Source organism: Biomphalaria glabrata, chromosome 16, assembly GCF_947242115.1.
Source record: "Biomphalaria glabrata chromosome 16, xgBioGlab47.1, whole genome shotgun sequence".
NCBI classification, from domain to species: domain Eukaryota; kingdom Metazoa; phylum Mollusca; class Gastropoda; family Planorbidae; genus Biomphalaria; species Biomphalaria glabrata.
Window position 1 is genome coordinate 29,259,908 of NC_074726.1, and position 26,141 is coordinate 29,286,048.

General features: G+C 37.8%; 1 protein-coding gene across 8 annotated transcripts in view; it reads right to left on the reverse strand.

Moving 5' to 3' along the window:
- Nucleotides 1–1,154: 1,154 nt before the first annotated feature.
- Nucleotides 1,155–26,141, reverse strand: part of LOC106079281 (trafficking kinesin-binding protein 1-like) — a 69,586-nt gene continuing 44,599 nt past the window's right edge. For 4 of the 8 annotated variants that reach the window (XM_056014772.1, XM_056014768.1, XM_056014770.1 and 1 more), the window contains exons 3-15: nt 13,317–13,393; nt 12,164–12,378; nt 11,916–12,003; nt 11,309–11,387; nt 9,630–9,760; nt 9,387–9,461; nt 8,486–8,685; nt 7,810–8,025; nt 7,492–7,644; nt 6,948–7,099; nt 6,172–6,318; nt 5,739–5,856; nt 1,155–5,202 (exon numbers count right to left, since the gene is read on the reverse strand). In XM_056014772.1, the coding sequence (XP_055870747.1) occupies nt 4,536–5,202; nt 5,739–5,856; nt 6,172–6,318; nt 6,948–7,099; nt 7,492–7,644; nt 7,810–8,025; nt 8,486–8,685; nt 9,387–9,461; nt 9,630–9,760; nt 11,309–11,387; nt 11,916–12,003; nt 12,164–12,378; nt 13,317–13,367 (2,292 nt within the window). In that variant the 5' untranslated portion in view covers nt 13,368–13,393 and the 3' untranslated portion in view covers nt 1,155–4,535. Of the gene's footprint in view, nt 5,203–5,738; nt 5,857–6,171; nt 6,319–6,947; nt 7,100–7,491; nt 7,645–7,809; nt 8,026–8,485; nt 8,686–9,386; nt 9,462–9,629; nt 9,761–11,308; nt 11,388–11,915; nt 12,004–12,163; nt 12,379–13,316; nt 13,394–13,789; nt 14,091–15,730; nt 15,770–19,341; nt 20,366–21,884; nt 21,913–26,141 lie in introns of those variants that run through there. The other 4 variants (XM_056014771.1, XM_056014765.1, XM_056014769.1 and 1 more) reach the window with 4 other exon arrangements.

Consider the following 26,141-nt stretch of genomic DNA (forward strand, 5'->3'; position numbering starts at 1 on the left):
CAAATTTACCTGATTCAGACGATCAGCTGTCTTTTGATGAAATATACAAAAAACAGAAACATTATAAACAGAAATTTCATTCTAAAGGGGTAACAACCCAAACAGCAGAAAGCAGCATCCCATTTCTATTTATACAGAGTGACATTTTAAGAGAACAAGGGAGAAACATTTACTTATGCATTTTATTTCAGTTGGAGAAAGACTGTAGAAGCCAAATTTCTGTCTATTGCACCTGGGACAAGACAAACATCTTTATGGCACATCAAATGAGAGGATTTTTCAACCTTGACTCTCAAAATTTAGATTCATTTATGATGATATTTATATATATATAACAATAGATAGACCCAATTGAAGTACAAATATCCATCCTATCAAACCAGCGTAAACAAAATACACATGCAAAGACTCGCAACAGTTCTGGTCATTGTGAACAGTAAACAAACACTTGAATTTATGCACCAGACACAAAACTCTTATTATTAATTAAACTTGTCTAAGCAGAACCCCTGTTAGGCAAAGACAACTCTAGCATACCACATAACTCTTCCAGCGGATGTTCCATGACCTATATAGAATCACAACAATCAAGTCTGTTGACTGAGTTTTTCTAAGTCCAATTCAAGTTGAAGAAATATTTTTTTTCAAAGAAAGACAAATGATAAAACAGAAGTACCAAAACTATGTTTAAGTTGAAGGTCATTTTAATTTTAATATTTGCATAATCACAATTTGAATGCACATGTTTGTAATGCCTTATGTTGCAGGGAAATATAAAGAACTAAATAATAAATTGGTAGCTAATAAGTAATTTTCAGAATATTTGTTTTAAAAAAAAAAACATAATTATATTTAGTCAATCTAAATAATTCAGCTATAAAAATTGCATATATTCTTTATCTTTGGATTGAATTGTTTCAATATGTATACAATGTATTTTTGACTATTTAAAACAGGCAGCAGCATAAAATGTACTAGCTACTTGTTTTGTACAGTTAACTTAGAAACTATAATCTTTCAGTAGTATAAGTGTTACAAGCAATCGGTGCTAAGGTGAAACGTCTACAAGTTGCATGCTTCCATTTTTTTAGTCATTTTTTATTTCAATTCGCATAATTCATTCACTAGCTATTCTGAGCTCGGTCTATCCTGACTTGAAAAAAAAAAAAAAAAAGAAGTCATGTAATGATAATGTAATAATTTCATATTAAAAAGACATACTGCTACGTTTGATAACATATACGTATGTACACTAGAATCACAACATTATGTCTGGGTACAAACTCTTGGCTTGAGCCATGGTCAATGAGACAGGTGAAAAACAGAGCCTCAGCAAACAAACTGGTGAAATCAAATCTGCAGGCTCTACACTAGCAAAATCAACCTGAGAATAAATTATTACTAATTGACTATGAAATCAATTGCTAGTTAAACATTTAGCAAACATTGCATCTGAAATATGCAAGCTATTGAAAGTCTCTCTAAATATTAATTAATTAAAAACCATTGCACCAAAATATATCTATACAGCTTTTTCAATAGTTCCAAACATTTACTATAAATAGATTTAGTCATGAGGCAATACAAATATAAATAAATATCTGAAACTACTGAACATCTAGTTAAACATTAAAGCTGGCTTGACTGCAACACTTATAATTTATCAGACAAGAAGTCTGCAGACAGATGGACTGATCGAAAGAATACCCTATAGGCTCATATGAAAAAGAAATAGGTATCAAGAGGAGGAGGTCTTTCTGTAATTATGGCTAGATGTACTGAACACATTTTCAAAGACGAAAAAAAAACGATTCTAGACCCATACCTTTCGAAAGAGACACTTTAATTTCTTTCAAATACACTGAGACCAATTGATGCATTTTTAAACAATTTCAACTTTTTTACATTCCCTAGTTCTTCTATAGTAAAAATATAAATCACCAATACTTAGAAATTATAATTTAAAAAGTTAACACATTATAAACAAATCTGTATTTAATTTGGCAAATGAAAACTATTCAAGCTAGACTTCTTATATTAACAACATGCAAGCTTTCAATTCAAAATGTATAAACTTTAGTTTTAGCGCTGGCTGTTAGAATCATTCTCCTACTAAATTAAAAAAAAAAAGAGAAAAATAAAAAAAACAGAGAACAATGACTGTCAAATGCGAAGGTGGGTACTTATTGCTCTAACTCTAAGCAGAGATGAAAATTACATCAAAAGATGAGCAAAACAAAACATAAAAAGGTCAAACAATGAAAGACAAAGGTCAAATCTGAAATCAAACAATGGCTATAGAGCTTGGGAGATTAAATAATTCCACATTTCCTTTCTATGATACAGATAAAAAGGTAAAAAAAAAAAATCTCTATATAAAAGAAGCCAATACAAGACTGTTTATAACATCAAATGAGCCTGTACATTTTGCATGCATAAAATACAACAGACATACATTCAAATGAGCAGGAGCTTTTTTTTTAATTATTATAATTAAAATAGGGTATCAAATCACAGAGACACAAGTCAGATCACTAATGAGGTACATATTGCAATTCATTACTTCTATCTATGGAAGAATTGATCGGAGTGGACCTTAAACAATAGTAGCCTACTCTCTAACACAGCCAACAAGTATTGTCAACAAAGCTGAACCAACAATTTCGATAGCCGAATCACACATCTTAACATTTTTTTCTAAGAGAGAGAAACTTATTCTACTGTTAACTGAATTATTTGTTTTTACACCAGAATTCAAATAAAAACTCTAGTTATGTCTTGAGCAATGTAACGTTAAATTATTTATTAGACACTAAAGAAAAAGCTGATGTTTCGGAAATACAATCTTGATGGTTTAGCATTACCTTTAAGAACAGCCCTAATTGTTAAAGTTTTAAAATGTTAAACCTTGGCAGTTTTCAATGGAAACTGTTACACCCAATATCAAATGAACTATTTTCAAGCATCCTTTTTGATACAGTCGTTACACTTTCAAAACTAGCACACTTTTGAAAGGGCAAACCAAACAAAACCATTAGTATTAAAATTACAGACAGTGTTCATTCACATAATTGTTAACCTTTCTTGAAATAAATCCTGTATACACTAGAAACTTATCTTAATTATTATTTGTTTTGTATCTTTTAAATATGATTCTGTTTTTTTTTTTGTTTTGTTTTCTAAATATGCTTCTGTTGTTTTTTTTTTTTATGTTTTTTTTTTTTGTTATCAGTGCCAGTTTGTACTTAGAACATTTATAGATTTTACTTTGCCATAGAGAAGTCTACCAATTAATTCTCGGATAAAATTGCCAACATTTTAGAATTTTTGTTTTTCTTCTTCTTTCTCTGTCTATTGAAACCAAATTCATTGAGTTGCAAATTTTACAAAGACACAAACAAAAAAAAACAAAAAAGAAACGAAATATTAACAACATTTAATTGCTGCCGTTAAATATGTCCTGACTACCGACTGTTGAACTAATTTTCTCTGCGTCCAAAACACGCTCTGACCTATATCACAGTACGTATTTACTCCAAACATTTACAGAATGGAAAAGCGCGCTTGAAAAAAAAAAAAAATCCTTCCCTCAAGTTGACACAAATAATTGAACAAGTTGTCCAGTTTAAAGTTTGCATCAGAAACCAAATTGAAAATAAATTATTATTGTTTATGTACACTTCATACAAAAAAAAATATTTTTTTTACATATTTAGACATCATATTAAAAGTGTATCCCATCAAAATGGTTTGACTTTATAACTGTTATTTATATTTGTACATTCATATAATATATTACTAGCTTGTAGTTTCATCTCTATCAACCCTGTCATTATGAAAACAAACAAAACCATTATCCTGGCTCCATATTCTATGCTACCATTTCTTTCAATAAAATCTTGTCATTTTTCATCCCTGTTAGTTTTTCTTAACATTTAAAAAAAAAACGTGCAATCTAATTAAAAAGTTTTAGGCTTTTATATTAACCTGCAGATGTTCGTTAATGGTTGGCTGAACCAGTTACTAAGTTTGCATCTTTTCTTCAAGACACTATTGCTGACTTTATTCTTATGTAACAACATAATCAAGTTTTCTTGCTAAAACTCAGCAAAGATTTTGTTTGTTTGTCTTTTAAAACAACAGAAAATAAACAACAAAAAAAACAACTGCAACACTTTAGAAAATGGTGATAAGACCACAACAACAAACTTGTAAAACAATTTTGACTTAAAAAAACAGGTGACTTTTACAAATCTATAAAAAATGTCAAGAATCTAAACTGAATGCTGCCCTAGCTACACAGTTACTTCTGTATAAATGTTCGCAAACAAACTTCCAATGTAAAACAAGTGATAAAATAAACAGAAGTCCAAAGCATGACAAAGAAATGAATTTTTGACATCAACCAAGTCAAGACTGTCAGCACCAACAGTCGGTATAGAGATTTATTTATGTACAATCTTCTCCATCAAACAGTTTGTAAAGGTATATATATTTATAAAAGTGATAAATAGTAGTTTCTGTCTTTGGCTGCTTTACAAAATTCCACTCCTTCTAAAGCTTGTGAGAGCGCCCAGCACGCCTACTCCACTTCCGTTGGCAAACACTGCCTTGGCGCTGGCTTTGGGGTCTTCCGCTGGTGCAGCAGTGGCACCTCCTACAGCGTCAGTGCTGCTGTCGGCAGAAGAAGCAGTCTCTTCCTTGGGCTTGCCGCCCCACAAACCATACAACGAGTAGCCTTTGTTTTTCAGCTGTTGAAGGAAGCCCTGACCGGTCATCCCCGGAGGGAACAGGCTAGGCTCCTTCCTGTCTGCTTCGTCCAAAGAAAATTGCGGTGAGTGTTCCCGCTCTTTCATGATCTGCTCAAAGGACCTTGACCCAGGGAGGGTCCTGGGCGAGGAGAGGGCAACACTGCGAGACAGCACCCTTTGATTCAAGTCTGTCAAATTGAGGGGGGAGGTAGCTTGTGTCGATGGCGGGGACGTTTTGCTGTCAGGGGCACTGGCGCTGTTGAACTTTGGCGCAGAGACACGGGAGACAGCGTGCTTGTCACTGCCGGCACTCTCTCGACTCTGAAGTAAAGCAGCGAGGCCAAGGGACATGCTGTAGGTGCTCTGAGTGTTGTCCTGAGCCATGGCCTGAAGGGTCAGCGGTTCAGCTTTTGGTGTTGAAGAGTGAACGGGATACTCTGATGTTGATGAACTGGATCAATAAATAAGATACAATTAATTATATAGATTTCCAACAAGAAAGTTTACTGTATTTAACTAAACTCATATACACGCAAAGATTTGGGACTTTTTTTTTTATCCTTTCCTTCTCCACCCAGACCATAAAAACATTTTTCAATAAGAAAGTAAGTAAAGTTCTCCTTTCAGACCTTGCGATCTATAGGGCAGATGATGTAAAGGTCATCAGTTTCTGTGGCCCACGGTTAACAAGTCTCATATGGCCAGCACAACGACAAACCGCCTTTACTTTCCCCAACTAATATCAGGTACCCATTAGAGTTGGGTGGACTCAGAGGCGCCCAAAAATCCTGAAATTTAAAATCCCAGTCTACACCAGGATTTGAACCCGGGAACTGATCGGAAGTCAAGCTCTTTATCGCTCAGCCACCACGCCTCCAATATGTTTTGTATATTTTTTATTTTCGACTGAATGCACAAAATCAGCTCTTAGTGTCATTTAGATGGGCCTGAAAGTTCACTTGTCAACTATTATGAGATAAAACTTACTTCATACTGCTTAGCGTGCCCAGACCTCTGTAAGGTCCAGGGTTCCGAACTGTTGAATCTGTGAAGGTGTAAATAAGACTGCTGTCTTGCTCTTTGCGGGTATGGACATTGGGATCATCTGGAGAGCAAAAGTTGAGACAGAGTTGAGACAGTTACAACCTACAACTAATGACTAAGATTCTCTCAACAAACATTCTTAAAGTGTTCAGTGGCAGACATGGGACATCTATTCAAGTCAATGACAGCTGTGACATGACATGGGACATCCATTCAAGTCAATGACAGCTGTGACATGACATGGGACAATCATTCAAGTCAATGACAGCTGTGACATGACATGGGACATCCATTCAAGTCAATGACAGCTGTGACATGACATGGGACATCCATTCAAGTCAATGACAGACATGACATGTGGCATGAAGCTACTTACCATCTTCTTCAAAGTCACTCAGGGAGTACACCTCCTCCACCAGGTCCAACTTCTTCTCTCCCCTGATCTGCACCCCGTCCCTCTCTTCAAATATGCCTCCCAGGTGAGGCGTAGCAAGGTGCTGCCAGTGTCTGAGTGTCATGGAACCTGATCAATGGAGAATTAGTCTTAATATTAACTTTCTAAAAACTAACAGAAATCACAACTTCACACAGGAAATAGACAAATACAACAGTAATATTGGCAATTTTAATCTAGTAATTAGCTAAGCAATTCTGGCATAGTTGCATAATGCTTGCATTATTTTTTCTGACAGATGTTAATTTTATTTAGTTTATGCAGAAATTAAGTAATGGTTCAATATAAATAAGCTGATATAAAACTACATGGATTTATTTTCTAAATATTTCCATTCTAGTTTCCTTACCACTATATCCAAAGACCAATTTCTAAAGATACACAGTCTGAATCCATCAAGTGTCCTCACCACTATATCCAAAGACCAATTTATAAAGGTATATAGTCTAAATCCCTCAAGTTTCCTTACCACTATATCCAAAGACCAATTTTTAAAGATACACAGTCTGACTCCCTCAAGTGTCCTCACTACTATATCCAAAGACCAATTTCTAAAGGTATATATTCTGAATCCCTCAAGTTTCCTTACCACTATATCCAAAGACCAATTTCTAAAGGTATATATTCTGAATAGAATAGCTTCAATTCAATATCAGATTCTAAAATAACGAGAAAAAAAAAAGGGGCAGCCTTTCTACCTTCCAATGGTTTCACAATCTGAAGCTTGTCCGACATTTTGTAAGATGAAAGACCTGAACCGGGTAGATTGCTCCAGTTGTTTGAGTAACCACTTTGGTAAGACTTGACAGAGCCTGGACTCTTGGTGCCGAATGGGGAAGTGGCTCCACTTCTGTAAGACAAGCCAAACATAGTGGAACTGAACAAGGGCTTGATAAACATCACAAATAAAATAACAAAAACAAACATTTTTTTGTCTCTTCAAACATCACATGACATCATATCAGGAGTCAACAAGTGTTGAAAATGTAAATAAAACCTCCAGAACTCCTGAACACTTCAAAATAAACCAAAGATCTGGTCATGGGCTAGACACTGGATCTATAAAGTGTGAATCTTCATTTCACCCCAGCCTTAGACAATACATTCACTTTTTTCTCCCATGCATAATTGTTTTCTTTAATGAATATGTAAAGTTTAAAACTTTCTTCCATCTACTTGACTTTAGGAGTCAGAACGAGTCCTGAATTGCAAAGAGATAACTACAGAGTTCTCACTACTCACTGCATTGACTCTTGTTCTTTCTTTTTCCTCCTCTCCTCCTCATGAAAGTCCCTCTCGTTCAGCTCGTTGGCTCTTCTCATGGCCAGCCTCTTCAAAGCACTCTCCAGGTCGTTGGAGCCTGGTATGCCCGGCCGTCCCAACTCTGGATTGGACCTGATTAAGACACCAAAAACAAAATTTATGCTATGTATGCTATCAATGCAACAGAAATATAGTAAGTACAGGTTAATTTGGACTAGCCGCTAATTAACCAGATTCTGTATTGGTTGAATCGTAAATTAAAGATTAGTGCTAATCGCAGGCTGCCAATACACTTACCCATATAAACTGTCCATGTCAGCACTGTATCCGTCACTAGCAAAGCTCTCCACATCTGATGGGTAGGCTGATTGGTTCTGAGAGTCGCTCTCGTTGTGTGAAGTGGGTACGCTCAGCAATGACATCCGGGTGGATGACGTGCTCTCCCTCTCCGCAGCCTTGGCAGCGGCTCTTTTGGCAGCCCTAGCCGTTTCAAATACTTTCCAACTCTGAGCTCTGTAAGAATAAGGAAAATGTTAAAATACAAAAAAATTAAATGTAGTTAATAACTATAGTTAATTACAACCACACATTGTTACAGAAAATGTCTTGGAAAAAACTTAATTAGTGCAATATTATCCAGAGTTCTCTATAACCATGTTTAAAGTTAAACCATTTTATATCTCACTCTATTGGATTGTGTCAATTGATTCAATATGTTCATTTATATTTGTAATCATATCTGTTAATTACGGGGTGTTAGTGTGTGTGTTTAATTAATTAATTTATTGGGATTTTAAAAATAAAATTGATTCTACTTTAATTAATTTATTGGGATTTTAAAAATAAAATTGATTCTACAAGTCTTTAGCTACAATTAAGTACTACGCATTGAAGTTAATTAAGTTCGTTTATTAAATGACACATTTTAGGACAATGTATGTAGACTCAAGTGTGAAGCTTCAAGGGTTCTCACCTTCTGGTCGACTGAGACAGTTCTTGCTGTAGTGATGTTTCAAGCTCTGACGCTAGAGAGTCTGTCGGGATGGCGAATGCTGAGTGGTGGTGCTGGCCGCTAGCCTTGACTTTGTGCTTTCCCTTGGCTATGCGGAGCTCGTCCTGGGTTTCTTCCAGCATCTCCAGCAGCTCATCATACTTGTCCTGCATACTGCCCAGCTGCAAAGGGGACAACACGATGGTCAGAAGCTGATTTAACAACCAACCATAACAACAAAAGGTTGAAATTGTAACGTCTGTCAAGTTAGATTTTGGGATCTATTGTCCTACATAAAAGGCATGGGTGGCTAAGTGGTAAAGCGATTGGCTACTGAGGTCACGGTTTCGAATCCTGGTAAAGACTGATTTTTACTTTCAGGATCTTTAGGGCGCCTCTGAGTCCACTCAGCTCAAATTGTAACAGACATTAGTTGGGGAAAAGTAAATGTGGTTGGTCATTGTGCTGGTAAAATGACACCCTCATTAACCATGGGCCACAGAAACAGATGACTTTTACATCATCTGCCCTATAGATCATAAGGTGTTTCTATCAGGTCAATATTGGAGCCTAAGCCTTCTTAAGATGTATTTTATTTAGTTAGTAAAAAAAAAAAAGCTTACTAATCAGAAGATATCTTTGAAGTAAAAAAAAAAAAGGTACACAGCCTTACTTTAGTTTTCTACAACTTAAGTTTGATATTCATCTGAGTAAATCTCATGTCATTTAGTTCTGAATGCTTCTCAGGGATGGGAAGTAGCTGGCCACACTGACCTGAGGTCAACTGTTTCTATGATCAATGAGGTCAGTTGTCTAATATTTGGATGTCAGTGTGTTGTATTGATAATAATAAAACAAAAGAGAAATCAAAGAGTCCACCTACCTCTTTAGTCAACCTGCGCTGAGATTCCTGGGACGCTGTAAGCTTCTCATGAAGGTCCATATTGTCCAGCGTAAGCTGTAAACAATTAATTCAATAGGAAACATTTTTGTTATGCTCTAACTTATTTACATAGCTCTAACTTAGCTCTTACTTAGTTACATAGCTCAAATTTAGTTACATATTCTTTCTCTCAAAATTAAGCCAAACCATCCAATTACTAAAATATATAATAGTTCAACGCACCAGTCGAATTTTCTTTTGAAGCTCTGCAATCTGGGCCAAGAATCCAGTGATTTCTTCTTTCTGGTGGTTATTTTCTTCAACCTTGTGGTGCAGCTCCTCAGCCAGAGACTCAACTTGCTGGTTGACTTCAGCTAAATTCCAAGGGCAAAGATGAAAATGTTACTACACATGGTAATTACAAACAGCTGAATGTGTAAAGCCCTCATGATAAAGTAATCTGCAGTTTAAAAGAGGTGGTTGCCATGTAGAATTGAATGTTTTCTTGGAAACTAAAGTGTGGAGGAAGCAGAGTTTATGAGTAAACATCCAACATTTTCTAACAGATGCCTGCCAAGTTCCCTTTGAGCTAAGAGGCGACCTTAGGGAAGCTTCTTGCTGGAACCAGGCCTAGGCAAAGGAGGAGGGTTGAACATGACACTTTTAGCCACAGCTTTGAAAAACACAATGCTATAGAATCAAAGCCACAAAGACCTTAATCATGGTGATCTACTGATCACCAATTAATAGAACAAGAAGTAAAGAAAGCATGATAGACATGGGCATGAGGAGAATCTCCCAGAACAGAGTCTGATGGGGTAGCACTGTTGCAACCCTATGCTCCACTGGGAGTCAAAAGAACTAAGTCAAGTCCCATTAGAGCTTGATAAGTGTTTCCCAAACTGTGTTCCGCTGAACCTTAGTGTTCCGTGAGGCCTGAACAGGTGTTCCATGAACTACTGGAATAATTAACTAGCAGGCCACCACGTGAATTAATCTCTCTAAAAAAAATAAGCAAAGTGTTTTACTAAATACTCAGAATGTGTGAAGTGTTTCGATAGGGGAAAAAGTTTAAGAAACATTGAACTAGATCAGTGATGCCCAAAGTACGGCCCGCGGGCCAGATCCGGCCCGCGATGTAGTTCCATCCGGCCCGCCGAATCGTCGGCACAAAAATTAGAAAATCCTCCCCCCCCCCCCCCCCTTTAAAAGAAGTTGTAAATGTATATTTACCTTCGTTAGGGCCCTCACATTTTCTGTGATGGATTGATACCATGACCTTTAACGGGTGTGCGATTATGAGTTTATGAAATGGAACTCTGAATGTAGAATCTACCAGTTAAATGGATCTTTTTTGAAGAACATGATAATAAGCCAACATATTTGTTTTGTAAAGAAAGTCTGGCTGTTTCAAACAAAAAAAAACATATACAGCGGCATTATAAAACAAATTTAAAGGTCTTCTTGGTTTGAGCCGCGTCTTGGTTAAACTACGCCTAGAGATTGGAGGACCGATGAGAATATTTACCGAAGAGAGACAAGAAAATAAGTTGGTGGTAAAGGTAGCTACAATGTTGCTCACATTTTTAGACGCGTAAAAAAGGATAGAATTTAACTATCCCATTAATTAATGTAAGTACTAAATCCAATAGTTTCAAATAGTTGCAGGTGAATTTCGGTTTCATTTTTCGTACCTTTTTGTTGATGTGGCCCGCGACACGCGTTTCGAAAGTCAAAATGGCCCGCAGGTCTAATAAGGTTGAGCATCACTGAACTAGATAAATGTAAAGACAGATCGAGATCTTCAAAATAAAAAAAAAAAAGGACTATTTTGTATTTTATATCTATAGGTTAAATTGGTTTCTCAAATATTCAGTAGAGTCAGGTATGTAAACAGGTATCGGGGAGTAAAAGGTTCTCACCTAACTGTTGAATACAATCTTCTACAAGTCGCTTTTCTTTTTCTTCCAGATTGTCTGTCTCTGACTTGAGCTGAGCACTCTAGACACAAAGAGATCAAACTCATGTTAAACATTGCATAAAATGTATCCTTTACATTCTAAAGCTTTTGTCAGCTGCCATCATCTAAGAGATGGCAAAACATTAGATTGATATCTCAAAACAAGTGCACTTAATGCACATTTTAAATGTTATGATCTGTGACAATAAATAGTCTACAAACTTTGCAGGTGAACTATCTATTAGCATGCAAATGAATATAAAATTATATTGCTAAGCTTTTCTTCATAAGACAGTGTTGCTAGTTTTTTTTTTTCCCAATAAGAATAAGGTTCGGTTTTTCTTCTTAGAACAACATGCCTCATTGAAAGCTTAGTTTTTTAAATTACAAAATGAAGTTAATTTTTAAACATTCTAATTTGGAAATCCTGATTCATTGAAAACAATAGTTTCCAATTACGAGTTCCTTTTAATGTACATAATGTAAACAAATGAAATTGAATTGTAGACAGCTACAGAACAGAGGACGATTCAAATTAAGACATTCCAATATCAATGAAATATTCTCACCTCAAGCCTTAAATTTAAGTTTTCATCTTCCAAATTCTTAACTTTCCTCTCCAGGAAATCAACGTTGATTCCATGAGTTGGTTTCTCACTATAAGATGGAACAAACAAGTTCTACATTAACAATGAAATACATAACTTGGCTAAGTTCGTCAACATACAAACTATTTAACGCTTGTTGTAGGGCATAATTATCTCCCTCTTTTGAAGGAGCGTCTATAAATTCTAAAAAGATATGAGACATGACATACTTTGGTGTAACATCGGCACCATGCTGCAATTCCAAGTCCTCATTGTAGAACCGGAGCAGCTCCTCTTTCATACTTAAGTCATGTCGGAGCTGGTTGACTTTGTCATTGGCCTGGGTCAACTGGTCTTCTAAAGATTCTGTGCGGTTAGAGAGTTCCTTGTTCTTGGACAAAAGGGTCTGACCGATCCGAGCGGCTAACTCGAGATCACGCTCTTTCTGTAAAATAGGGGGAAAAAAAAAGAGATGTAGACAAATTTTTAGTCAAAATATGCTTTTAAAACAAGTTATATGTAGCTATCACCTATTTCTCAACACCAAACTCTGAGTAGGGTACTGCTGTTAAACTATAGTGAGAAACAGTCCAAACCAGAATATTCATGCCGTTTTCTGTATCATTTTTTAAAATACAAGTGAGATGGGTCAAATGTTTAAACTGTCTGCAACATGTTTATTGACAACAAATCACAAGATTAGAAGCAGGATTAATACATCTATTTGACTCTCTGACTACTTAAAAAAAAAACCTTGTCTAATCACAAGATTAGAAGCAGGATTAATACATCTATTTGACTCTCTGACTACTGTAAAAAAAAACTTAACTCCATGACAACATCATAAGGTCCTCAGGGCTCACAAAAAAAACATCCTTCAAGGAACAGTACCAGGAATAAGAAGAAGAGGAAGACAAAGAAAGTGATCGGAAGACAACATAAAAGAATGGACAGGCCTGTCGTTGAATGAAACTCTATCCAAGGCACAAGACAGACAGGAATGGAGAAAGATGGTCAACAGATCTAGTGTGGTCCTTCAATGGTTCAACAGACTAAGAGAGAGGTGAAGGTGAAGTTTCTCCAGAAGAGTTATTGGTTCCTTAAGATACTTATGGGTTATGATCTATGGGTTAATGATCTATGGGTTATGATCTATGGGTTAATGATCTATGGGTTAATGATCTATGGGTTAATGATCTAAAGCCAACATCCATCACAGCTTCCCCATTAGATGGGAAATATCTATTAAAACAGGAATGTTCCTAAAACCTTGATCTCCACAAACACCAGACTATTGGATCAGCAAGAGGACATTACCATTAGGTCTCCACCATTGAGACAGTTGGATACATTTTTTTTGTCCAACTAATTAACTGTTCTTACCTCCTCCAATAAACGTGTGACAGCTTCTATGTCATTGTAGGTTTTTGTCATCTGTGACACCCTCTCCGCACAGAGAACTGTGAAAGAAACAGTCAACTTTAGTACTCTATGGATGTCTAGGTAGCAGCGTCAGAAATAGCGTCTTAAAAACTGTGCTCAAAAAGCTTTATTTTTTTTAAACTTTTTCTGAATAGAGTTTGTGTGGAAAACAATTAGCTTTAAATTTTGTTTAATCTCAATTTAATTAATTGGCATAAACAATTACAAAAAAAAACAACAACTTTGAGAGACTAAAAAAACAACAACTTAAAAACTTAAAAAAAAAACACTAAAAAAAAACTAAAAAACTTAAAAAAAAAAACAACTTCAAAAGTATTCTATTTAATCCACAAAAATGTGTTTATATATTACAAAAGTAAAGATTATTTTAAGCTCTCCTTGTAAACTAACAAGCATTATAAAAACATATATACAGGCAGTACGGATGAGTTCATCGATGGCCAGAGACAACAAAATGGCATCATATCGCTGACTGAGATTGTGGCTGGACGCTAGCCTGTGTGATGAGATCATCCCTCCCCACAACACTACTTCTGATTTCCCTGTTGTACTGGGGTCGCCACCCTATACGAACTGCTATTTCAGTCTTAAGATAACTTCCAGCCCCAACCAATGAATTCAAACTATCAAAATGACAGTGCAACTTTTTCTTTTTACCCATTGCCCTATCTCTTCAATGGAAAATTATGGGATAGTTTATCATTAGAGAAAAATATTTTTTTTCCCTTTCTCTAGCTATTATCTTGTCTAATGCTTCATATGAACGGTCACATGACTTGTCACATGGTATCTAATCTCATTATGACCAGCAACTTTTTTAGTGTGTGTTCACTTTTAGGTCATCATTGCACAATAAGATAAAACAACAAGAGGCAACTGATACTGTTAGTTAAAAATAAACCTCAGTCTATTTCCACACTCATGGCTCATTAGCATGTAATCTACATAACAAATGAATAGACATTGGATTGACTTTTCTTATCTGACTATAAGGTTTAAAAGAACTTCACCAGAGGAATGTTGGTCCCTAATCATTATAGAGTAAAAAGAAGGGCGTGAGGGGGGAAGCTAGCACCCTCCAATCAACTACAGGAAGCCATCCAGAGAAATCTGGAGACTTTGGTTCCTAAGAGCAGAAGTCTAGACCTACCTGCCTCTCCCCTCCTCCCCAACTCTTCAAATAAATACACAAAGTTTATTAAACTCCAATTCTAGTTGTTCACATAGTTTGTGTTTATTGATCCTACGGTAGCTGAGTGGTTAAGCGCTTGGCTTCCTAAACCTGGGTTCAAATCTCGGCAAAGACTGGGTTTTGAATTTTTAGGATTTTTAGGTCGCCCCCAAATCCACCCAAGTTGGGGAAAGTGAAGGCGGTTGGTCGTTGTGCTGGCCACATGCCATCCCGCTCATTACCTGATGGCCAAAGAAACAAATCAACTCAACATGATCTTGCCTACAGACCACATTGTCTGAAAAGAGAGCTTTACTTTACCAAAGAAAAAGATGACGCTAACATCATCTGCCCCTATAGACCTCATGGTTTGAAATGACAACTTTACTCTTTTTGTTGTATTGCTCTTATACACACAAACTTCTAGAACATTTCTGTTTGAATAATGGATCATTAAAATATATATTTGCTGCTATGATATATATGTTTATAATAGCATATCATGAATTAGTGCAATATATACAAGTGTGTTTATATACAGAGGATGTGTATGTCAGTGCCACCTAAAGATAAGTTTAAAGTTCAGGTGATTTAGTGCATAAGAGGTTACCATGAACTCAATAAGCCCAATCAGAAGATAACAATGTCTTTTCTTTCCTTTGAAAATGATTGGGAATTCCCAAGCTGTAATTCAAATGCAGCTCAGACAATGGACTGAATTTCAGATAATTTTCAGCCAAAAAATAAAAAGTCAAAAAGTTACGGTGGCTTTTTTTTTTTTTGTTCTTTAAATAATCTCTTTGATTACCTCAAATGAGTTTTAAAATATTGTATAATTTTCTTTATTACAAATGTATAAAGTAATAAGAAAAACTATTTTTAAAACATATTGTAGCCTATATGTATCCTTGAAACAAATTGTAGGCTATATGTACTATCAATATATATACATCATAAGTCTATACATGTATCAACTCTATAAATGTAGTGTCTATATTGTGTTTAGACATATATATGTCAATCTCACTCTGTTGTTACTGTGAGAAAGATGAATCTCAAATCTGTTAGTGTTACAGGCTGTGAGTGATTAGTGGTAGTGTCTCCAGGACCAGAACAATGTTAGATGTCACATTAGGCATATTGTGGGCAAAGCAAATAAAAAACAAAAAAAAAAAGTGTTTACTGTGGCAGGGTGCTGAGCCAATCATCTAAAACCAGAAAACTTAAAAAAAAAAAAAAAAGATTGGAAGCAATTTTTTAACAAGGATCATATTGTCTTTACCAGTTATTTGTATGGAATGGAGGGAATTGGGTTGGTTGGAATATCTAATAGCTGATTGTTCCAGTATGGGGCTTGGTGGCTGAGCGGTAAAGCACTTGGCTTCCGATACGGGGGTCCTGGGTTCGAATCCTAGTGAAGACCGAGATTTTTTAAATTTCTGGATGCTTGGGCGCCTCTGAGTCCACCCAGCTCTAATGGGTACCTAACATTAGTTGGGGAAAAGTAAAGGGCGGTTGGTCGTTGTGCTGGTCACATCACACCCTCGTTAACCATGGGCCACAGAAACAGATGACCTTTACATCATCTGCTCTATAGATCGAAAGGTCTGAAAGGGGAAACTTTACTTTACCAGTAGTAAATATTAGTATAACATCATACGCACTGTGCTGTGAATCAAACCTCTGAAGCCACACATTAACTACTCAAGTTTCCTGTTTGGAATTGAGACAATGATGATGTGACAGGGCCAATAACTCAGGGTGCTAATATTGAGGCACACAACTGCATTCCTACGACAAAGCAATTGATAATTGCCTCCCTTGACAACTGAATGGTATTGAATGCCATGGAGCGATAATCTGTAAGGATTTCTGTCTCCACACAGTATAAACATGTATCAAGATATTTATCATCCCTGAACACACATTTAGCATTTGTCCAAGTATTTATCATCCCACAAGATCTAACAAAGTATTTATCTTCATAGATCACACATCTATTTAAAGCATTTATCATCCCAGTCAACCTCTATCACATCCCACACTTTACATATAAATTAAAGTATTTATCATCCCACACTTTACATATAAATTAAAGTATTTATCATCCCACACTTTACATATAAATTAAAGTATTTATCATCCCACACTTTACATATATATCAAAGTATTTATCATCCCACACTTTACATACTGGTATATCAAAGTATTTATCATACCACACTTTACATACTGCTATATCAAAGTATTTATCATCCCACACTTTACATATATCAAAGTATTTATCATCGCAGAACAATCCAAAAAGAAAAATGTCTGCCTTAATTATTTTGAGAGATACAATGTTCATTCAATTATTAACATGACAGAAACTGCTCCACAGAAATATTTATTTGTATTAAAACATACTAGATCGTGAGATCTTAAAGTGGTGGTTTATTTTTACATTTTAAAGCAGACTAGGCCTACTACGCTTGGCACAGTCCAATATTAGGTAACGTTGTAACTGTTACTTTCACATTACTGTGACTTCCGGGTAGAGGGAGCCAGTGGTTCTACAACTGTGTAGCATCTATTGAAAGTAGTTCCCAGTTTGGTCATAACTACCAGCTCTAAAACTTAATGGATTGGATCAATGGGAAATGACTGCGACCCGAGTTTAGTAACACTGTTACTGACAACACTTTGGAAAGACTATTCGTCGAGCACACAAGCGGGTCTTGTCTGTCAACACTGAGGGCAGCCAGAAGTCGATGTGAAGGGGGGTGGGAAGGTAAAGCAATGGAAAGCAGAAGTCAGCAGATTCTCTCCCCTGCCGTCAATGCCATCACATGCACGCGCTGTGCACACAACCTCAACAATGAAATCGAACACGACGAAATTGGCGTCACGATTCTCTGACGTCAACATCAAGGGGTGGAAACTGCTGGAGGATATTTAATAAACACATAAACAATGGACTACACTTATATTGGCTTATTTCCCCCTTTTTTTCCCCCAAGCTCTTCAATTTTGTCGTATATTTAGCCATTATAAAGAATGAACTAATTACTTCAGTCAAGATATCGGAACACTTTAGCAGACGCCACATCTTGACCGAAGCTTCTCAAAGTATTGCCAAGACGGAAGTACTCTGAGACATTCTGTAGGATATTGGACTGTGGACACTCTGTAGGATATTGGACTGTGGACACTCTGTAGGATATTGGGCAGTGAGACACTCTGTAGGATATTGGACTGTGGACACTCTGTAGGATATTGGACTGTGGACACTCTGTAGGATATTGGGCAGTGAGACACTCTGTAGGATATTGGACTGTGGACACTCTGTAGGATATTGGACTGTGGACACTCTGTAGGATATTGGGCAGTGAGACACTCTGTAGGATATTGGGCAGTGAGACACTCTGTAGGATATTGGACTCTTGAGACTCTGTAGAATATTGGACAGTGAGACACGCAGTAGGATATTGGACTGGGAATCACTCCGGGACACAACTGCATCGTCGGAATGACCTCCTACGAACGAGACCAAGCGTCCAATCAGAAGTTAACCGCAAAAATAAAAAATCATCGAGAATCAGAACTCCGATTAAACCAAGAAAGAAACGAAAGCAGTATGGAACCTAGAACAGAATACAATGAATGTGCATGTTGATTTGAATTTACAAAATGGTCAACTCGTCACCGTCAAATCATCGCATTTCACTTGTTTTTACATATACCTTCATATATCACCTATATACTTAATACCAGGCCTAGGTATGTCTAGATTTCGACTTAATATACTGCCGCTAATCAGACACGCTTTTGGACTGTAAAGGGATAGTATTTGAGATACGTGTAGGATATAGATTGACTAAGAATAGAGTATGGGTGACGTAACTACACAGTGTACATCTAGTGAGCCTTCCATCCACTCTAATTTCGCTACTGGTGGCTAAGCTACGGTAGCTAATGGAAGGCCTGGAATCAATAGAGATGCACATTTCAATGTGTTAATGGTGAAACTACCAGATTTAAGTAGCAGCAGACTCAATAGTATTAAGTAGTCTCCCCTGATAAAAGCTTCCCCCCCCTTCTATAAATAAATTAAAATGTATAAGCATAAAATCTATTTCGCTTTCTCTACTAAGAGTCCGCTCTGATTGGCTGTAACAACGGAACTCTTTTGTTCTTTTTGGTAACTAAATCATCGAACAACTGTAATTAACGTTTCAAATGTGGTGTTAAAGAGTATGAATGTTTATTTTGTGTGCTATCCTACAAACTGTTTGCTCTGATAATATATTGCTATGTGCAATGCACAATTGTAGAACAAATCTCTTCAAGAAAAATAAAGTGTATAATTATTATAATTAGCTAAATATCTCATTCAAACTGTAACGTTATGGAACGAAAAGCAGTTGGTGCATAGCACACGGGAAGCTCAATCTAACCTGCAAACTTCACCCAGGATTCACCGACCATCTTGGTGAACTTATAATAAACAGACTAATATAATTTTAGACTTTTAATTTTGTCTAGACCATCAGATGACTATGAATCATTACCAACTAGTACATAACAATTTTCAAGCTTTGTAATTATTTGAAAGATATGCACTGAAAATTTCAAGCAAGTGGTTTAATGTTCAATATAATTTGATAATGTCCAAACTAAGATTGAAAGGGAAGCAGGCACAAAAAAAAAAGCTTTATGTGAAGTATTTTTGTGTTTTTCAATGTAAGAGATGAGAGAGAAAGAGGATTCAAAGGATTCAAAGAGAGAGAGAGTGAATCAAGCCAAACTCACGATCATATACACTGTTGTCCACCATGTCCTGATCCAGAACCTTCGGATCAGTCTGACCATCTGAAGAGATGGATTCAAAGCTGGCATCTCTTTCCAGGCGGATTCGGTTGAACAGCTTGACAAAACTCACCGACTCGGTTCTAGACCTCAGCAAACTGGGATCTCCGGTCACGGGTCCGTCGCGGGGCGAGGCAGGCTCTACGACTGAGGGCGTGTCTTCAGCTGCATTGTCGTTGGGGGTAGTGTGCCCAGAAGCGTGTGGGGTATCCTCGTTGCTCTGGTCAGCGTCCTCGGCCACATTATACAGCTCGGCCACGGTCACGCTCTCCAGAGTCTCGTAGTGGATGGAGTTCTTCCTGCTGGGAGCAGCGCTGAAAGACTTCCACAGATGCTGGTTGTCTTTCTTGCAGTAGGGCCCGGGGGAGTTTGGGGCCGTGGCTGACCGCTTCGACCTGAAAGAGTTGATCTTGTTGTTGTGGAAGTTAATGCCCATGTCGTCGGAGTGACGAACCCGGCAGTCGGCGTTGTCGGCGGACAAAATGTCCACCAGCTCCTTATTATATTCCTGGAAACTGTCCGCGTCCAGCGGACGGAACGTGCACTGGGCGAGCATCGGACGTGAGAAGACGAGGACGGGAGGGTGGAAAGCGTGCCGGCTGTTGTCGTTGTCGTCAAGGGGGGCCCCCTCGCCTGGGGAGCCAACATGCCGCTCCGTCATGCCGTCGCCGGCGATGAAGTTGTTGTTGATGCCGTCCGTGAGATCGAAGGTCATAGAACGCTGCAGGGCGTTAGAGTTGATGCTTCTATACATGGTACTTGTTGCTGACTTCAAAGCAGCGCTTCTTTGCGATCTCAACCCATGCAATAAATCCGTGGGCCCCACTTTGCCACAAAGTCTATTTTGTGTTTTGAATTAAAGCCTTATGGTCACGCGGATACCTACTGGGTGTTGCCAAAAGATTCGTCCCCTGCGATAGTTGAACGCTAAACTGCCGACAGTCGCGATGGGCCCGCCTTTTAAAAGCGGCTGATTACAAAGTCACGTGACGCGCCGCAGAGTTTTTTTTTTTATTTACTTGCTTAATCGTGTGGCCCAAATGTTCGCGCGGAGCTGAATCTACACCACACACAAATCTTGTCAATAGCGAATGTGATCCCGCTGTACGCCTGGATGTGGAGATTTAGAGTTTCAAAACAAAAGCCGGGGGTAAGGGAGATGGGGGGGGGGGGCGCGTTTGGTTCGGGTTCACGGCCAATCAGAGTAAAAGCGACCCCCCCCCCCCCACTTTTCTCAAGAAGCGAAGGTCGTCGCGACAGCTGCTCTGTTTAGGGGAGGGGGGGGGGGTATGACAATCCGGGGGCACAAATTTATGGGTAGAATGAAAACACCACCAAGAGGGCGGGGAGGCGTTGCTGGGTGAGGAGAGGACATTCAATAAAAACGGTATCAAGACCAATATAGATGTTTTTTTTTTTTTCAAACATTACTCTATGGGAAATAAACTGACTAGTGACTAAGTGAAAGGGAAGCAACTCAAAGAAAGACGCAAGAAAACACAAGAACTAATAAGCAAATAAAAAAAAAATTAAATTAAAAAGCGTATCTATGGTGAAGAACCGCGAAATCACTGCCATATCCTCAATACTGAAAGTTTTATCTCCCCTTTTCTAAGTAAAACAAAATTATGTAATTATCACTAAATTACCGCTATTCAAGCCTCTCGTCAATGACTTCTAATCTTTTTTTTTCAATTTGTCGTCTGCCCCAGGGTTCGAATCCCTGTTCGTCTTGGCCAGTCTGACTGCCACCCACGGTAGGACAAGGGCATGAAACTACTGTGATGAGTGTCCGATACAGGGAAAAAGGGAGAGAATCTGTGTGAACACAGGCACGTCCATCTTGTTCATGAACCACAACTCCTGGTCAACTCGAAATCAGTTCTCTGAGCAATGGTACGTGCCAACTACCAGATCGTCATTATCCACCATTATCCAACATGGGCAGACAATTTGTTTGGCAGGTGAATGAACTCTGGTGATTGTGTAGAGCTAATAACGCCACTCGTAAACCATCTATACTTTAATTGAAAATGTGGCTCAGACCACCATGAACATTTGTAGCAAATGGTCTACAAGGGAAGTAATACCTAGCGAATGAATTAGTAAAGCAAATCTAAAATGGGAGGTAATAAATAAAGATAAAAGTACAAAACAGTGTATAGTGGAGGTTATAAACTTAAAAGTGCATCATTCTTTTTTATTCTTCTTTTTTTTTGTGGTGGAGGGGGGTTTGCATTAATTAAACATTAAGGTAATTACAAAACAAATTTGTAAAACTATAATAAGTCAAATCAATCTAGCAAGGAGCGTGGGGGATATCCAGTTTGTCAGGACAGCAAAGCCCTGTATCCTTTAAAAAAAATATATATATATATAGATATATATATAAATGTCTATTAGCCCAAAGCTAAACGGCGACGGTATAGGACCAAAAAAAAAAAGATCCGCTAGACAGTTAAGAGATGAATTCCAAATGTACTCACATAGAGACGCCATGAAATGACAACTTCCGTCTGACTCAATTATACTTGCCTCCCTTCTAAGACAACGCCTCTATTAAGCGACATGCTCTTCGATCTGGCCGCATGTTCACTGACCCACAACGAAGCGACAACATGCGCCGGCGTCAACAGACTGGGGAGGAACTGTGGGGGAGTGGGGGGGGGCTCTAAGGGGGGGACCCCACAATTGTGTGGAAATTGGGGCAAACGCAGTGAAGCACAGAGGAGGCGGGGGGCTACCATTTTGGTTGGAATGACAACACAAGAAGGTGTCGCAGACGATGGACGGTAGCAGAGTTTCGTCACGTAGACCACCAGGTTCCGGGTCACTGGTCCTCGCCATAATAAATAGTTTGACACACGTGACTCCACGCTGACCTTGGGAAAAAAATAACAACCCGGGAAAAAAAAACAATAACAAACCCTACCCGTTTCCATTTCATGACACTTTGTTATTTCCCTAGATATAACAAGACTTTCACATTGGGCATTGAAAATAGCAACCTTCACATTTGACTTTTTTGTAATATGAGGGGGCCTTCAAGAAACGTGTTAAACATTTTAAGTTTTCACAAAGAATATCACCATTAAACAATGGACCTCGTTCACCAATCGTAAACAAACAGCAATTAGCCACGTGATAATATTGATAAAACAATGCAAAAAAAAAGTATCACGTGACAGCCTTTGTGTATTACGTAATTTGTATAGAAGAGATAGAGAACCACGTGGCTAAATGTTGTTTGTTTACGATTGGTGAATGAGGTCCATTCTGGAGAAAGGGCCCACCCTTGGTCAGACTGAACCAACCAGCAATGCTGGTCATGGCGAGACAATAAATGTGGACAATGTGAAAACTGTCTTTAATACATGTGCCCATTTCTTCCACTCCCAGTACCAATAATGTAATGGACCTCATTCCCCAACCGTAAACAAACAACATTTAGCCACGTGGTGCTCTATCTCTTCTACATAATTTACGATCTCATGTTTAATTCATGATGGTTGTCACGTGACAGTTTTTTCCCCCGTTGTTTTATCACTAAGATCACGTGACTAAATGTTGTTTGTTTACGATTTTGGTGAATGAGGTCCATTGTCAAGCACGACAGCATGTAAACAGATCAATGGCTGCCAGGCCGTGCGGTATACGCTCTGGGCTGCCCTTCGGTCGTCTAGACGGCCCCGGGTTCATACCCAGCCCGATGACATCCCCAGTTGTCCTGCGGGAGGCTTGGACTAATGTAGAATCTCTTCAACTCTGATGAAACATCCGAAACATTGTCAAACATTTTTACAACAGATCTATACTCTAAGAGTCGGCCCAGCGTTCCAACGAGTGCTGCAAATCTTCGGAGCTGCACCAACAACGGACTGAAACGAATTCACACTACAAATGAAAACGGGCGAAAGGTTTACAAGAAATGCAAATGAGATCACGTGACTTTCAGCCCTAGAATATTGACAAGACTAACCAGGTTAGAACACGAAGCGCTATTGTGTGTGACTTGCTTATTACTTCCTGTCTTCGGGATATTTTGCATACAAAAATATGGCGGGTGACTTCGTTTCAAAGTTGCAATACTGCACATAACGTTTTATAAAGGGAGGAAACTCAAGGCTACACCGTACAACCATAGATGTAGAGTATCTCAATTCTTTATCTTAGATATAAATTCTATATAAAAACCTCTTATCTTGTTATGTCATAAACAAAAAAAAAAATTCCTTAGCATTTGCAATATTGGGCAATGGTGACAGAGTTTATCTTAGGTAAACTATGGATACAAAAAGGGGCCCCCCGATGTGCGCGCGTGGGATTTGTTCTCTTGAAACTAAAACTAGACAACAAGTCATGCTGGCACAGTTTGATACTTTTTGATATATTCAAAAAAAGTCAATGTTATCACTGCGGTTTCCTGCCGCCTGTAAACCGAGACAAACAGAATGGGTCACGATCAATGTCAGTGAGAATTAAGAATGAAAAGGGAAAAACAAAAATCGTCACTCGTGCGACTTCCGAGATTCCCAACAATTCTAATGTTGGTGCAACAACCTTCAGGCCGATCTATATTTATCCCTAATGGATAAGAACGGACATAATAGTCTTGCATATCGTCTTCCATTCCATAAACAAATGTTTGATTTTGGTCCAGCATTATCGTCTCGAAGTTTAGTGTATTATTGGTATTGATTATATGAATAAAAAATAAAAAAGAAATAAAAAATTACAAAATTTATTTCAAACCCAGTCTCTCTACTCCAACAATAACATTGGGCACAAGTTTCGATATTTCTTCTCTAAAAATATATATATATATGCTAAGTCCAGTGCGAGGACCCACCAATCGGCTGCCTAGTTTGCTTATGCTTAAGACCGGCCCCTGCTATCACTACATAGCATGCGTATGTCGTATATCCACTATGTAAGTAACATGAAAACTAGAAAGCTCTTGAAATTTTAGCTTGAGAGAAAGTGACCTAACAATGTCGTCAAACAAAATGTAAAAAAAAAAAAAATCCTTTTATTAAAAAAAATAAAAGGATATCTAAGGGGAAGAACTCCTCCTTTAAAAATATATATTTCAATAATGTAGTTTTTTTTTTCCCATATTCGATATCAAACGAAATAATTGCTTACCAATAATTAATTGAATAATTGTTTTTTTTTTTTTTATTCATTCATGTTTTGTTAAGTACAATAAATAATTGTTTAACCGGAGAATGCGTGAGGGAGATATAGCGTTAACAATTATTTAAGGGGACTAAACCCTAATAATTAGCCATCTATGTGAATACTGGAGGATTAATTTCACTTGGTCCTCAAAAAAAAATATTAGTAATTACTAGTAATTAATGGACTAATCGGTTAATGTTCTGCATTGATTCATGCCTTGTCTACCACCGATAAATAATTGTGCAAAAGTTTTAAATTTGATCTAAGAATGGGCGTGGGAGAAATAACGTGTACACACTTTTTTACCAGACAGAGTGAGATGACGTGAGCTTTGTAAAAAAAAATGGGGGAGGGGAGTGTAATTGACACTTTAGCAAAGAGAGAGAACTGTTTGAGTAGGAAGTGGTAATGTTGAACGATATGAGCATAGACATAAATAAATATAGACTGGCCGATAAAAGAGTTTTATGAAACGAAAATGTGTGACTTGCAATTTTTTGTACTTTATTATAAAGCAGTGTACAGAATTATCCTAGGCATCACATTCAAAGACCGCATCACAAACCAAGAAATCAGAGACGGTTACTGCAGCGATCGGAGCCCATGACGACCTGCCAACTATTGTAAAAAGACGAAAGCTTAAAACCTATGACCACATTACAAGATCTATGGGGCTCGCAAAGACCTTCCTTCAGGGAACAGTGCCAGGTAAAAGAAGAGACAGACAGAAAAAGAGATGGGAGGACAACATTAAAGAATGGACGGGCCTGCCATTGAGAGAGGTTCTAAACAAGGCAAAAAAAAAAGGGAGGAATGGAGAAAGACGGTCGACAAATCTTGCCTGGTGCCCCAACGGTCCAACAGACTAAGGGATAGGTAAAGGTAGGTAAAAGGTAGTTTTGTTTCATCTCTAAGATTGAAGATCATGCAACTTTTCAGAATTCGGAAATCCGACAACAACAGATATACATGTTTTCAAGTTACACGAAGTTATTTCCCTTTTTTCCAGTCTATATTTATGCAACTCTTTCTCTCCGTAATTATTTACCAAATTCTGGTGGAATCAACGCTGGTATCGTCAGTTCGGAGAGAAAGAGTGAAGTCTATGGATATGAGAAATCCCTGACCTTTGCACCCTGTTACGTGCGCATCGTGGTGTAAATGGGGAACGGTGCGAATGCGTGCTGAAAGCAGGGCAGTAGCAAAACTGAAGGAATAGAAACAAAAAGAGTGTTGACAGTGTTAAAGGAAGATTAAATTATTTATAAGATAAGATACGATAGATTAAACTATTTATAAGATAAGATAAGATACTTTTATTGATTTATAAACTATGATTTTGTTTGTTTTGGTGTTAGTGTATCGATAAAGAGTCTCATCACATAATAAGACGTAACAACCCCCCGCCCCCCCCCCTCCCCCCCCCCCTCAAAACGCCCAGGAAGTTGTTGTCTCTAAGTACTTACTAACTAGAGCTAGTGGGGATTAAAATTCGAATATTCAACCATCTGAGGCTAATGGAAACAGGTGGCTAGGAGAAGGAGTCCCGTGGTGATGCCAAG